This window comes from Schistocerca cancellata, chromosome 9, assembly GCF_023864275.1.
Source record: "Schistocerca cancellata isolate TAMUIC-IGC-003103 chromosome 9, iqSchCanc2.1, whole genome shotgun sequence".
Classification (NCBI taxonomy): domain Eukaryota; kingdom Metazoa; phylum Arthropoda; class Insecta; order Orthoptera; family Acrididae; genus Schistocerca; species Schistocerca cancellata.
In genome coordinates, this window is record NC_064634.1 from 282306964 (window position 1) to 282323204 (window position 16241).

At 40.1% G+C, this 16241-nt stretch overlaps 1 protein-coding gene across 1 annotated transcript in view; it reads right to left on the reverse strand.

Annotated features, from left to right (window-relative positions):
* Nucleotides 1-16241, reverse strand: part of LOC126100147 (LIM domain kinase 1) — a 158207-nt gene that overhangs the window by 130972 nt on the left and 10994 nt on the right. The window contains exon 2 of the mRNA XM_049910689.1: nt 13581-13698. Within this exon, the coding sequence (XP_049766646.1) occupies nt 13581-13698 (118 nt within the window). The remainder of the gene's footprint in view (nt 1-13580; nt 13699-16241) is intronic.

Sequence of the window (16241 nt, forward strand, 5' to 3'; positions counted from 1 at the left end):
CCATCAGGTGCAGTGTATCTGCACTAAATGTAAACCATGTAATGCACCAAAGCAGATGGTGATTCATGATCATCATCATCATCATCATCATCATCATCTACTACCAGTTTACATACCAGAAACCATTTCAGTTACCTAAGAATAACTTCATTAACATGGAAACTTCTCCACACATCCTCTTTGAATTTTTATTTTTCTTGTACCCTGCTGCAGTGTAACAGAATCTGTAACATTGATGTTTATATTCTTCAGTATGCTTCCACAGAGGGAATCAACATGTTTTTTCTCAATTGATATTGAGATTTATTTGGCTGAAATTGAGGAAAGATCTTTTCCACAATCTATGAATCAGAGACGAAGTAGAAATTCATATCTATTGCTCCATTCTATAATTCTGTACACAGCTTGTAACTGGATCACAGTTCTCCAAACAATTATAAAGGCAGATTTTTCCTTTGTCTGATTGAAATCTATTGCTTCGCTCCCTTTTGTGAAGCTGATAATTTAAGTAAATATCTTACACACTGTAAAGAGGAGCCTAACATGTTTTCTTGTGAAGTAGAGTAACTGCAAAAATGTCTCCAGGTTGTTAGTCCCCCCCTCTTTCAGAAATTCGGTAAACAATTTTGAATGTCTTGGCTTTATTACCCACTCCAGTTTTAACCATTTTTATTGTATATCATTATCTACTAGAGCCTTTCCTTGCTTTGTTCTTAGAATGGCTTAGGACAACTCATCTGGAGTGATTCCTGGCTGTCATCACTGGCATTTTTAACAATCTGTGATCCTACTCCATCTCTTGGACTAAATGAACACATAAGGAAATCTTTGAACACACTTACAATTTTCTTGCAGTTAGCATGCCACCTGTAATTTGGTGATGATTCAACATTCATGACTATTTCTTCATAGACTTTCTGTTTTGACTATTTTGTCTTACTAACTTTTACCAACTATTGATTGTATGTTCTCATGTGCTCTCAAAGACATTTACAAACAGTTTTGTTTCATGTAGAACAATGAATTAGATTTCGATTACTGCTGCTTGACACTTTCATGTTCTCTTTAAAAGCTGCCATGTTTTATTCTAATTTTCTTCCTTTCCTTGTAATAACTGCAACAATTTCCTTCTGTTTGCGAACTTTTTTTTTGTTTCACATAATTGCCCCTTTTCTCATTGTCGGCATATACCCCACAAACCAAGACACTCAAAATTTTGTATAATTCATCTGGTTAAATCTCCTTATTCTGGATAATTCCTGTCATCAAAATTTCTTACTTTCTGCCTGGAGTGTGTTTTGGTTGATGCATCTCTATCTACTCTTCAACTTGAGAGCCTACGAACATTCTATTTCTTAAATTTGTTTAGGACTATAAAATCAAGCACAATTTCTTTACTCTTTAACAGAGTAACTTTCATATTTAGTTCAATTTGGTCACGGTCAAGTCCATTTTCTGACTTTTATTCTGGTTGAATTTGTGAAGGACAAATATCTTGTTCTTGGCAAGACATCATCTCTGTAACTTCTGGCATCATTCCTTAAGTTTTCCACCAATGAATCATTCTTTAGTTTTTCTATTGCTCTTAAACATATCTACCTCCTCATAAGAATGTTGGCACATAGGCTATATGGATTTGTATGATTTGTTTATTTTTCATGCAATTATTGACATTCTGACATTTCTTCAGCAATTGTAATAGTGTTTTAATTAACATTGTTTTAACTATTTTATTTTCAATAAAGTCCACACCTGAAGTTCCAAACTGCTCTCTCTCTCTCTCTCTCTCTCTCTCTCTCTCTCTCTCTCTCTATAATAAAACACACAACCGCCTTTTACTTAGAGACTTCGTCAATGTTTTTCTGCAGCATACCATACTGTATCACATTCTATCATCTTTAAATCATTTACCAACTCCAACAAATTATGTCCAGATTTAAAACTAGTAGAAACAGTTGGGGTAATAAGATACTTGTTATTCATTATTTAACCACATTTCATGTGTGCAAAACTAGCTGTGTCTATCCCATTGACTGAAGCCAAGCCACCTGAGTCCACTATTCCTAATATCCCCCCCCCGAGCTACAAACAAACTTACTACCAGAAGAGCTGGCAGAGTTGGGAAAAAAATCTGTGCAATTTGCTCTTTCATCCACATATAAAAGCCAACTCAGGAATTTTCCTTTGTGTGAGACCATGTGTACAGAATCATGTGCCAATTTCAAATTCTAGCTTCACATATTTTACTGTTCACATCATTTCTGGATATCTTTCATTGATTACATGAGTAGCTGTTTGTATCATGATATATTGTGAAATTTTGAACATTCATGAGTAATTGCAGCATTAAACTTAATTGTGCTCTTTCAAAATTTTTGAGAACAGTGGGCCTATCCTCGTTCAAAACAATGGTTCTCTAATTTCATTGTACTTTTATGTGAGAAATAGGTTATTTTGAGAATTTTCAGACACTTTCAAAACTATATTTCCGTAACTTACTGGTACAAATGTTTTGGATACATAATTTATTTCATAGCAGATCAGCATTTGTGGTTCACAGATCAGGCAAAGTTTACATCACCCCTGAACTTCACAGTATATCAACGTAAATAAACATGCACTTTTGAGACTTTTCAGAAGCTACTATTGTCCTTTGCAAAATCTAAGAGCAATCTGCAGCAAATTAGAGTTAGTGATTTATCTACAGTAGCAAATTTTCTAACATATAGTATTAGATCTAGTTCTCAGTTAACAAGGATTAGCCCTGTATATTATCTGCATTTATAGTAAATTAACTGTTTTTGAATTTATAACAACTGTAATTGACATCAAAACATCTTATGAAACTAGTAGTTTCTACCACAGGTTCGAGTGTTGCCTTGATAGAAATCTCATTGTGTGTATCTGCTTCAATTCTCATAGGGAATAAGCAACTTTTAGCTCAACAGATTAAAAGACAATCAACGGGCTAAATTTAAAGTTATTTGTTCATTGCCTTGTAATACACTGAAGCACAAAAAAATAACTGGTATAGGCATGCATATTTCAGAGATATATAAACAGGCAGAAGACGATGCTGCAGTCGGCAACACCTATATAAGACGACAAATGTCTGGTGCAGTTGTTAAATCAATTACTGCTGCTACAATGGCAGGTTATCAAGATTTAAGTGAGTTTGAATGTGGAGTTATAGTCGGCGCACAAGCGATGGGACACACCACCTCCGAGGTAGCGATGAAGTGGGGATTTTCCCATACGACCATTTCAACACGAGTGTCAGGAATACGGTAAAATATCATCTTCAATATCACTGTAGCCGGAAAATGATCCTGCAAGAACGGGACCAATGACAACTGAAAAGAATTGTTCAATGTGACGGAAGTGCAACTCTTTCACAAACTACTGCAGATTTCAATGCTGGGCCATCAACAAGCGTCAGCATGTGAACCATTCAACGTAACATCATCGATATGGGCTATCTGAGTCGAAGGTCCACTCGCATATCCTTGATGACTGCATGACAATGCTTTACGCCTCACCTGGGCCTGTCAACACTGACATTGGACTGTTGATGACTGGAAACTTGTTGCCTGGTTAGATGAGTCTCGTTCCAAATTGTACTGAGCAGGTGGATGTGTACGGGTATGGAGACAACCTCATGAGCCCACGGATACTGCATGTCAGCAGGGGACTCTTGAAGCTGGTGAAGGTTCTGTAATGGTAGGGGGTGTGTGCAGTTGGAGTGAGATGGGACCCCTGATTTGTCTAGACACGAGTGTGATGGGTGACAAGTACATAAGCATCCTGTCTGCTCACCTGCAGCCATTCATGTCCACTGTGTATTCTGTCGCACTTCGGCAATTCCAGCAGGACAATGCGACAACCCACACTTCCAGAATTGCTAGACTGGCTCCAAGAACACTTTTCCAAGTTTAAACACTTCTGCTGGCCACCGAACTCCCCAGAAATGAACATTATTGCCTTGCAATGTGCCATTCAGAATGACCCCCTCAATGCCAACCAGCATGAATTTTGAAATCATCAATTATGTGAAAGCCAACTTGGAATTTTCTCATGACATACTGAAAGCTTTGGATCAAGGGAATCAAATAGATGCTGTATTTCTTGATTTCCAAAAAGCATTTGATGCAATATCATGCCAAGGATACAATCATGTGGGTTATTGAGAGAAATTTATAACTGGATTGAGGACTTTTAGGTAGGGAGGACACAGCATGTTAACTTGGATGGAATGACATCATCACATGTGCACTATGTGATCAAAAGTATCCAGATAGCTGGTTGAAAATGACTTACAAGTTCATGTCATCCTCCATCGGTAATGCTGGAATTCAGTACGGTGTTGGCCCACCCTTAGCCTTGATAACAGCTTCCACTCTCGCAAGCATATGTTCAATCAGGTGCTGGAAGGTTTCTTGGGGAATAGCAGCCCATTCTTCACAGAGTGCTGCACTGAGAGGTAGCGATGTCATTCGGTGAGGCCTGGCACGAAGTCTGCGTTCCAAAACATTTTCAAAGGTGTTCTATAGGATACAGGTCAGGACTCTCTGCAGGCCAGTCCATTATAGGGATGTTGTTGTCTTGTAACCACTCCGCTACAGGCCATGCTTTATGAACAGGTGCTCAGTTGTGTTGAAAGATGCAATCGCCATCCCCGAATTGCTCTTCAACAGTGGGAAGCAAGGTGATTAAAACATCAATGTAGGCCTGTGCTGTGATAGTGCCACACAAAACAACAATGGGTGCAAGAACCCTCCATGAAAAAAACAACCACACCACAGCACCACCACCTCCAAATTTTACTATTGGCACTAAACAGACTGGCAGATGACGTTCACCAGGCATTCGCCATACCCACACCCTGCCATCTGATCACCACATTGTGTATCATGATTTGTCATTCCACACAACGTTTCTCCACTGTTCAATCATCCAATTTTTATGCTCCTTACACCAAGTGAGGCATCATTTGGTATTTACCGGTGTGATGTGTGGCTTATGAGCAGTCGCTCGACCATGAAACCCAAGTTTTCTCACATCTCGCCTAACTGTCATATTACTAGTAGTGGATACTTATGCAGATTGGAATTCCTGTGTGATGGTCTGGATAGGTGTCAGCCTATTACACATTACGACCCTCTTCAACTGTCGGCAGTCTATCAGTCAACAGACAAGGTCAGCCTGTACGCTTCTGTGCTGTACATGTCCCTTCACATTTCCACTTCACTATCACATCGCAAACAGTGGATCTAGGATGTTTAGGAGTATGGAAATCTCACATACAGACGTATGACACACGTGACACCTAATCACCTGACCACGTTCGAAGTCTGGGAGTTCCACAGAGTGCTCCATTCTGCTCTCTCACAATGTCTAATGATTACTGAGGTTGCTGATATGGAGTACCTGGCAGGACAATGCACATAATATGAGAAGCATGTGTTTTTGGGTGTGTCCGGATACTTTTGCCCACATAATGTAGAAAAAACTGTGTGCCACGGGGAAGTGTATTGCTGTTTATGTTGTATATTAAAGACCCAGCAGACAATATTAACAGTAAAATCAGGCTCTTCGCAGATTATGCAGTTATCTATATTGAAGTACTATCTGAAAGAAGCTGCATAATTATACAGTAAGATCTTGATAAGTGGTGCTGAGATTGGCAACTTGCTTTTTGGTATAATACTGGGGAAGTGCAATCAATCTACAAAGGAGATTGCTTACAAAACACTCTTGTGACCAGTTCTACAATATTGCTCAAGTGTGTGGGAGCCATGTCAGACAGGAGTAACAGGGGATACCGAACGTAATTGGAAAAGGGCAGCATGAAGGGTCACAGGTTTGTTTAATGCTTGGGAGAGTGTCACCGAGATATTGAAGGAACTGAACTGGATGACTCTTGAAGAGAGACCGTAACTATAAAAATTAAAAAAGTTTTAAGAGCCGGCTTTAAATGATTATTCCAGGAATATACTACAAACCCCTATGTATCACCCACAAAGGGGTTGTGAGGATAAGATCAGAGTAATTACTGCATGCACAGGGGCATTCACACAATCATTCTTCCCGCACTCCACATATGAATGGCACAGGAAGAAACCCTAATAACTGGTACCATGGGACGTACCCTCTGCCATGCACCTCACAGTGGTTTGCAGAGTATAATGCAGGTGTGGGCAAGTCCATAGTGGTCTCAGTCCAGTCCTGAGTACTTCTTAATAACAGAATTTCTTAATAATAGTATCTCAACACAAGAAGTTAACATGCATATCAGGTGCCAGCTGTTACCTTATATCAATACTGTCATTCAGTCCTTGTGTGGATGAATGGGTGGATGGATTTAAAATTATTTGGCACCAAACAGCATGATCATTTGTGCCCTTTCTCAAGATCGTGGTACTGGTGTAAGAGTGGTTTCTCTTGTTAAAACAAAAAGTGAAGGCCATATAACTACAGCCATAAGTCAAAGAAATTTCACATACAATCTCCAGTATACATGGTGACTCAAAAACACTTTTACATACAAACATGGCACATCGGGCATACAACAAGGATCAGTAATCAAGAGGAACTGGGATTTGCAAAGGCCATCCGGGACACTAATGGCAATGCAGTTATTTAGTCACGTGCTACAAATGTACACCCAGTACAGGAGACACTAAGTATTGTCCCACGGCCAACATCGACGCCGTATTGAACGACGCACCCTCTCAAACATATCTGGTGTATTTCGAAGACATTCTACTGCAACAACAATCCTGCCCACTAGGTCATCTGGCAATGTAGCAACTGTTTCTTACACAAGGACCTTCAGATATCCCCCACAGGAAAAAAACGAGTGAGAACAGATGGGTTAATCATGGTGGCCATGTGACTGGCCCACCATGACAAATCCAGTGTTCGGGCAAGGTTATCTGCAGATGTGCCCCCATTTGTCTGCTGAAACGCATGGGGGCTCCATCGTGCTGAAATCAAATGCAGTGATGAATAGGCATGGGAACGTTATTCAGCATGTCTGGCAAAACCTCTCGCAGGAATACAAAATACGTGTGACCACCAAGTCCATCTGGGAGAATGTATGTCCAAATTAAACAGTCTCCAACAATGCCAGCCTACACGTTAAGGGCAAATTTGCATTATGAGGCATGTGAACATGTAGCATGTGGGTTGACATCTGCCCAAATATGCAGGTTGTGAAAGTTCATCACATCCTCAAATGAGAAAACAGCCCCATCAGTGAAGAGGACACTTGCTGTGAAGCTTTGATCTGCAGCAGGTTCCCGCAGAAACAACAGCACAAACCCTACGCACTTGCTGCAGTCCCTGCCAGACGCAATGCATGGACGTGCTCGACATAAGATTGGGGGATATCAGTGGGCATGGGATACATCTCGTGTACTTGTTCACAGCATATGCTGCACCCCCTTCAAGAACTCTTTCTTCCACCACAACTGTCTGAGTTGTTTGTTGGTGGCCAGCATCTAGCTTGTGTACATGGAATGAGTAAGATTCGCACAATCTGCATTGCAGGATGGCAAATAATGTGCAGCATGGCATCTTCCTATCAGAATTTTTCACATAATACAATCGCATGGCTTCCGTCTATTGCAGTTGGCTGCGCCATAAATCAAATGCATCTCAGCCATTTAGCATAACATGTAGCTAGGCATGTTACTCCCAGTGGTTAAATGGCACGAACTGTGACGGTCCCGATGTGCTCTGGCCATGTTTGTACAGCAATGCCCTCTCGTGACTGCAGCACACTCTCATAGTGTTTGCGAGCCCCGGCTCCAATGCGATTAGTTATCTTTGTTGTATGCCTGATATGTAAACTACTTTTGAATCACAGTGGATGGCATTAAGATGGCTGATTGATTGCAGAAATAAGATGATGAGCCAACCTCTGAAATAGGCATTACAACTTTCCTCCAATTAAATTAGGCAGGATCCTTATGCCAAATCAAAAGTCAACAATTTCCTTAATATTGTTTTTTCATCACCTACAATCAATGAAAAGTCCCTTGGTAGACCAAATGCTTCTCTAAGTATACAAAACAACATCAAAATATGTGGCCCATAATATATCTAATCCAGTGGATGGTAATAAACTCAAAGTACTGAAACAAAGATACAGAAAGGAAGAAATCTGTGGTGTAAAAGCTTTCATACATTGAAACCAGGTGAAGAATCCTGTACACATAAATGAAACGACAAAGCTCTTAAATTAATAACTGACAAGAAAATAGACTCATCTGTCTATGTATCAAAATCAATATTCACTTGATAAAACTTTAAAGTTATGAGGCACAATTGCTGACCAATACATACCTTTAGGAGGCAAAACATCACTAATACCAGTAAGAACATATAAAAATACACGACCCTGTCCTAGTTTTTGCAAATAATAGTTCCTTATTCAGGGAAGGAGGGTGGATAGGTTGGGTCACTCAGATCCCGAGATGTGAGGGACCCACCTGTTATGCGGGGACACAAGATGTCCTCATATGCAAAATAGATAGGTCCCTCTCATCTTTTGGCCATCCGAGTGAGCTGTTCTTCCTTTATTACCTTCCCCAACCTGTCCCTCTATCCTCTATGGTGATTTAACTATTAGTTCCTGAAGCTAGAATAATACTTTAATAAAACATTTCATCTAAAGACAATGACTGTTGTGTGTGCACAATGTCATGTTGCCAGAACCAGAATTTTACTACCTTGGTGAAAAATACAGCCACTTTTCCAGATACAGTTTGCCTACTGTTGTCTGCTTAACATTTACAAGAAGGAGACAATTCAAAGGAAATAGTTCTCTGTATTCCGTAAAAGAAATTGAGGCCTATTTACATTAAGCATTCTTAATCCATTTTTCAAGTTTACCTAAATACATGTATCTCTTAGGAGGTGTGTGTGTGTGTGTGTGTGTGTGTGTGTGTGTGTGTGTGTGTGTGTGTGTGTGTGTGTGTGGCGTGCGCGCGCGCGCGCGCATTCCATTTAGTCCACAGCATTTACATTTCCCCAACAGTATTTTACGGGTGTCTCAATCAATGGTTTACCCAAGGTTACACAAAAACCAAAAGTATAATACGAGGGCTATCCACAAAGTACAAGGTTATTACAAATAATTTAAGCGATTTCACAGCTCTACAATAACTTTATTATTTAAGATATTTTCACAATGCTTTGCACACGCATACAAAAACTCAAAGTTTTTTTAGGCATTCACAAATGTTCGATATGTGCCCCTTTAGTGATTTGGCAGACATCAAGCCGATAATCAAGTTCCTCCCACACTCGGCACAGCATGTCCCCATCAATGACTTCGAAAGCATCGTTGATGCGAGCTCGCAGTTCTGGCACGTTTCTTGGTAGAGGTGGTTTAAACACCAAATCTTTCACATAACCCCACAGAAAGAAATCGCATGGGGTTAAGTCGGGAGAGCGTGGAGGCCATGACATGAATTGCTGATCATGATCTCCACCACGACCGGTCCATCAGTTTTCCAATCTCCCGTTTAAGAAATGCCGGACATCATGATGGAAGTGCGGTGGAGCACCATCCTGTTGAAAGATGAAGTCGGCGCTGTCGGTCTCCAGTTGTGACACGAGCCAATTTTCCAGCATGTCCAGATACACGTGTCCTGTAACGTTTTTTTCGCAGAAGAAAAAGGGGCCGTAAACTTTAAACCGTGAGACTGCACAAAACACGTTAACTTTTGGTGAATTGCGAATTTGCTGCACGAATGCGTGAGGATTCCCTACCGCCCAGATTCACACATTGTGTCTGTTCACTTCACCATTAAGAAAAAATGTTGCTTCATCACTGAAAACAAGTTTCGCACTGAACGCATCCTCTTCCATGAGCTGTTGCAACCATACCGAAAATTCAAAGCGTTTGACTTTGTCATCGGGTGTCGGGGCTTGTAGCAATTGTAAACGGTAAGGCTTCTGCTTTAGCCTTTTCCGTAAGATTTTCCAAACCGTCAGCTGTGGTACGTTTAGCTCCCTGCTTGCTTTATTCGTCGCTTCCGCGGGCTACGCGTGAAACTTGCCCGCACACGTTCAACCGTTTCTTCGCTCACTGCAGGCCGACCCGTTGATTTCCCCTTACAGAGGCATCCAGAAGCTTTAAACTGCACATACCATCGCCGAATGGAGTTAGCAGTTGGTGGATCTTTGTTGAACTTCGTCCTGAAGTGTCGTTGCACTGTTATGACTGACTGATGTGACTGCATTTCAAGCACGACATACGCTTTCTCGGCTCCTGTCACCATTTTGTCTCACTGCGCTCTCTAGCACTCTGGCGGCAGAAACCTGAAGTGCGGCTTCAGCCGAACAAAACTTTATGAGTTTTTCTACGTATCTGTAGTGTGTCGTGACCATATGTCAATGAATGGAGCTACAGTGAATTTATGAAATCGCTTCAATCACTTGTAATAGCCCTGTACATTACATTTTGGAATTAAAAATAAATGAAGTATTGGAAATTTTTTTAATTATATACAGATGAAAGCCACACTTAAATACTACTTTTCTACATAGCTGTCATTTAAATTAAGGCACTTATCGTAGCGATGGCCGAGCTTGGAAATTCCTTCGTTGTAAAATTCGGCCGCCTGCGCCTTCAACCACGTGGTTACCTTTTCTTGAAGCTGTGCGTCGTCATAAAAACGCTGCATAGACAACCACTTCTTCATTGCTGGGAATAAGTGGAAGTCGCTCGGTGCCAGGTCGGGACTGTATGGCGGATGAGGAAACGACTCCCACTTAAAAGATTCGAGAACTTCACGAGTGGCATTTGCCGTGTGGGCCCAGGCGTTGTCGTGAATCAGCAAGATCTTTGAGCCCAACTTTCCCCTGCGCTTGTTTTGTATTGCTCTTCTGAGGTTGTGCAGAGTTTGGCAATGCCTTTGAGAGTTTATTGTAGTGCCTCTTTCCAGGAAATCCACAAAAATCACACCTTTTCTGTCCCAAAAGACAGTCGCCACGTGGTTGAAGGCGCAGGCGGCCGAATTTTACGACGAAGGAATTTCCAAGCTCGTCCATCGCTACGATGTAGAAAAGTAGTATTAAGTGTGGCTTTCATCTGTATATAATAAAAAAAATTTCCAATACTTTATTTATATTTAATTCCAAAACTTAATGTACTTTGTGGATAGCCCTCGTATCTGCTTACTTTTATAAAAATTTTGTTTGTGGAGTTATTCCACAAAGAATCTTTTTGTAAAAGAGCTGGTCTTATTCTGGTGTAGCCTACATTTGACAGAATTCAGAGAAAACTTTACAGACAGTAATGTGCTAAAAGAAAGGCTTAAATACTTTATAAATAGTAATTTAATATGTTGATATCAAACCAAATAGTACTATTTTTCAATATAATCCCTCCCATGTTTAATCTATGTTCTCCAAGAGCTACTAGCGCAAGGATTTCAATTCAAAAAAATTGTTTATTCTCTGTTTGCTTCCACAGTCCTGTAGTAGTAAGATAGCGTGTGTTCCATATACATTGTTGTTGCAATTATTTATTCACCACGAAAGATTTTGTGGCTATTTTGCCTTTTAGTAATGGCTGTAACTACATAGACTTTTTAAACAAGTTTTACCACTTGTGACCTAATTATGACATGGGTATAAGGATATTCTTTCCTGTAGTTTGTTATTACTTGGGAATGGCACAATAGGATTGTTGTTAAAAATTAATATTAATGACAGTCCGAACATAACAAAACATTTTTTTTATATCTAAAAACAAAGATGATGTGACTTACCAAACGAAAGCACTGGCAGGTCGATAGACACACAAACAAACACAAACATACATACAAAATTCAAGCTTTCGCAACCAACGGTTGCTTCATCAGGAAAGAGGGAAGGAGAGGGAAAGACGAAAGGATGTGGGTTTTAAGGGAGAGGGTAAGGAGTCATTCCAATCCCGGGAGTGGAAAGACTTACCTTAGGGGGAAAAAAAGGAAAGGTATACACTCGCGCACACACCCATATCCAACTGCACATACACAGACACAAGCAGACATTTGTAAAGGCCTTGCCCCTGCAACTACTGAAAAGGTTGCAGCCCTCTTCAGGAACCACATGTTTGTCTGGCCTCTCAACAGATACCCCTCTGTTGTGGTTGCACCTATCTGAATCGCTAAGGCACGCAAGCCTCCCCACCAATGGCAAGGTCCATGGTTCATGGGGTGGCTAAAATATAATATGTATTGTTATTTTCTGGAAACTTCTAAATTACTTCAAGAATACTTAGTGAAATTATGTCCACGTCCACACAAAGCTGCAAAGAATTATTTTCATTACTATTCTATGTATGAGAATTATTTTTTTCACACACTATTAATTTTGGAAGTTCTGACTGTCAATGGTTATTGTAAATCATTGAAATACCAGAGGTTTTTATAAGCATGAAGGGCAGTTCAAACTATTTGCTTGGATAGCAGCATCTCGGTGGAGGCCCATTTTTCAAATTCTTGCTATTCACGTTGTTATTGTGGCCACGAAACTTTTGTCATAAATTTTCAACTTTTTGTCAATCCAAAAATATTTTAATTATCAGCAATCCATATTATACACATCCCACATCATGCTGACTTCTTTAATATTCACGAGAATTGTGACACACATGCACTTTTACTGGGACGCTAGAGTCATAATTACAACAGTGTTTTGCAGTGTAATGGCACAGCATACTGGTTAGCTTATAAACCTGACATCAAGAAGGTTGATGGTTTGGATTTTGTCAACTGCATCGTCATTTTTTATTATATCTAATCAAAAGACCAATTATTAGTTTCATTCAATTAATTGGTTTTAATGTAATTTTATATTCCTAATACTTTGCCACACCATTTTCATCATTGTATTTATTTTTTATTTGATCTTAATTTTATTCCCATCCCCTCCCTCTCCCATTTAAAGTCTACTTGTGTCGCCTATAATCTGCAACCAAGTGCTAACAAGAGCTGCTCACTGGTTGGTACCATGGCATCCCATGTAGCCTGTGTGTGGGTAGTTTCAGGTAACCGATGACAGCAAGAAACTATAGTTCCCTTTTACCGCTAAAACTGAAATTTCGCTGCAGAAGATGGCTACGCAAAGAAACATATTATAAAAATTTTCTTTCTTGAGTTTGCTCGTAGAAGTTAGGCTTAAATGCCATGAACAAAGCGATCCTGATTTGACTTCTGCCACAGACTGTTGATCGCCATTTTCTCAGAGACACTGTACACATGAGGTTGGGGTTAGGTTAGGATACAAGCTTAAATTCAGGGCTACAAAACCCATCATCTGCTGCAGTTCAGTCATTGCTCGCTTTAAATCAGCCATCGATAGAACATCTCCCAGTTCTGTCATACCTCATGGCGGCTACTTCCAACATTGCCCTGCACTACATACTAACAGCATATGTTAAGTGACCTGCCATGTGTCACCTACGACCGAGCACTAGCAAGCAGTAGATGTGGCAACATTGTAGCAGTAAGTGACAGACATAAATTATCAAGTAATTTCAATCAGACTATAGTTAATATATGCGACACATTTTTACATACCGAAAGCACTCAACATGCCACTCTTGGTTTAATGCCTGAATAACTTCATCTTCATCAAGAACATTTAGGCACCCAGCACAAATGGAATTTTCTGTATTTGCTGGGTCACCAGCATCATCTGAAACAAATAGAATTATGATTTATCTCTTCTACTGAAGCAATATGCTTTCATGTCTACTTAAATAAAGAAGTACCTGAAACCTAAACTGTAGAAATACCTGATCCAGTACTGTCAGCAACACATGGAATAGTATTGGGAGGCTCACTCTAAGAAATTATACCACAAAAGGTTTGTCAGATAGTAATGTCAGTAAGCCCACACAAACTAATTTATTGCTCAGAATGAAACAACACATCAAATTTCTTCCAAAGGCCCATCTGTGTCAATATATTTTTTCAACAAAATTTCCAAGGATTGCAGGCGTCCTGAAGGCCTGGCTTAGAAAATCCTTTAGGGCATACTTGACAACCACTTTCATTTTGTCTGTGGTCTTGAAACAGTGTCCTTTGAAGGTATCATGCACTGGGGAAAAAAGTCTGCTGGAATGACGTTGGGATTGTACAAGGGATGGGGACGAGTTACCACATTTTTCACAGATAAATTCTGACTACGAAAGCAGTGTGGCTGGGCAGTCTTGATGGAGCTCTCAAGAACAAGCAATGTGTGGTCTGACATACGCAGCACTTTCCATCAACCTTTTCAGTACATTCACAAAAAAGGCACCATTGATAACCTATCTGACAGGTGCGAACTCATATTGGATGATGTCACTACCTTCATAAAGGACTGTGAGGTGTGCTTTCCATTTGGACCTACCCTCATCTGTGCCTTTTTTTGGGTGTGGTGTCTATGAGGTATGCCACTCTGAGCAATATCTCCATTCAGGGTTGTATATGAAAACCCACTACTTGCTTCCTGCTGTAACACAGTCCAACAAAAGTAGCATCATTTCTACACAATTCTGCAAGTTCTTCACAAATAAGCACACTGTTGGAATTGCAGAATTGATGGGACATGTTTTGCACAGATTTTCTTCATCTGCCATTGTTCAGCCACAATTTCACTGCCAACTGTTCTAGCTATATCCAGAATAAGGGCTATCAGATATACACCTGTTCTACAGTCTGCATTCAATAGTTGGTGCATATGAGACCCTCTTCACATTTTGACACAGAGAAGCGTCTAGAGCAAGTTCGTTATCGTCATCCTAGCCTTTCATAAATGCCTTGTGCCACTGAAACACGTGCCATTTTAACAGAAATGCCTGCTCCATCACTGGAAATATTTTGGCAGCAGATTTCCGGAATATTCACAGAATTTGAATAGGTACTATTGTTGCTATGAGTGCTGCACTGTGGATGTAACTGTCCCATCACTATGAATAATAGGAGTATCGGAGCAAAACCAGTGACGTTACTTTCTGGACAAACCTTGTAGTTCACTATCTCAACTAATGATAATCACATTAAAAATGTAGTACAGATACTAATCTGAACTGCTAATGCATTATATAATACTAAGACTGACATTTTGTGATACATAAAATATCTGTGGAAATAATATGAAAAGCACAAACTGATTATATAGCATTCCAGCTACAATGACATGCATACTGGAAGATCAACATTGTTAAAATGTTTCACACACTGTTCAGAAATTTCACACAAAATAATTTGTTGCAACAGAAGTAAATAGCCCCTCACAACTAGGGCTCCTGGAACGGCATAATAGACAGCATAATAGACAGCACAATAGAACATCAATAATGGAGAATTGTGAATTGTGACACATATGCACTTAACACATGCTCACAGAACATGCCCTAAACAAGAGACACCAAATACGGGTTCTCATTCACATGCTTTGCAATGTAAGAAGGTAACATTGTCAGGAGTTTGTATACATTTTATGACCTCAGGTCGAATGAAGCTCTATAATCTGATCTATTCTTAATGTTACAAGGATATTACTTTAACAAGTAACTGAATTTGGGAACAAACAAAATGAGAAAGGAACCACTTACCGGCAGACAATTTGTGACCGACAGACAAAACAGCACAGAGAAGCTGCAAAACTCACAGCTACCTCTCTCTAGAATTTAAGTATACGCTCTCACATAACCACAAAAATTTGGACACCCCCCCCCCCCCCAGCTACACTGTGATATTGCTGTAGCGTTACAGACATCAAGGGGGAAAAGTGGAAATGTCATATGTGATTCTGTCTGTGGTTGCGACATTTAGCTGTCACATGACAGTGATCTAAGAAGACAAACATGCTCCATTATCAATAAAATAATATATTTCAGAATGGGATGAAAATACTGTGAGTTGTGCACTGGCTCCTATCAATGTGTTTTGGAGTGGGGCAGAGACCTTGTCACTTCGTCACTATGTGATGGATTTCGCAGCTTCCTGATAGAGGACAAAAGAAGAGGCAGTCAGGGAAATTTAGCACTGGACGCACCTGTACGAGCCTTGTCTTGCTCGGTATGCAGCTTGGTGTTGATTATGCCTGAGAGCTGAAGCAGTGTGATATATGATGAACGGATCAGACCCAATGCTTACATCCCCAAATGGAGTGAGGTGTGGTGTATGGCGAGGAAGTGTGGAATTTAGCAGTAATCGTCCCTGTGTGTGGTATGCGACAACATACAGAAG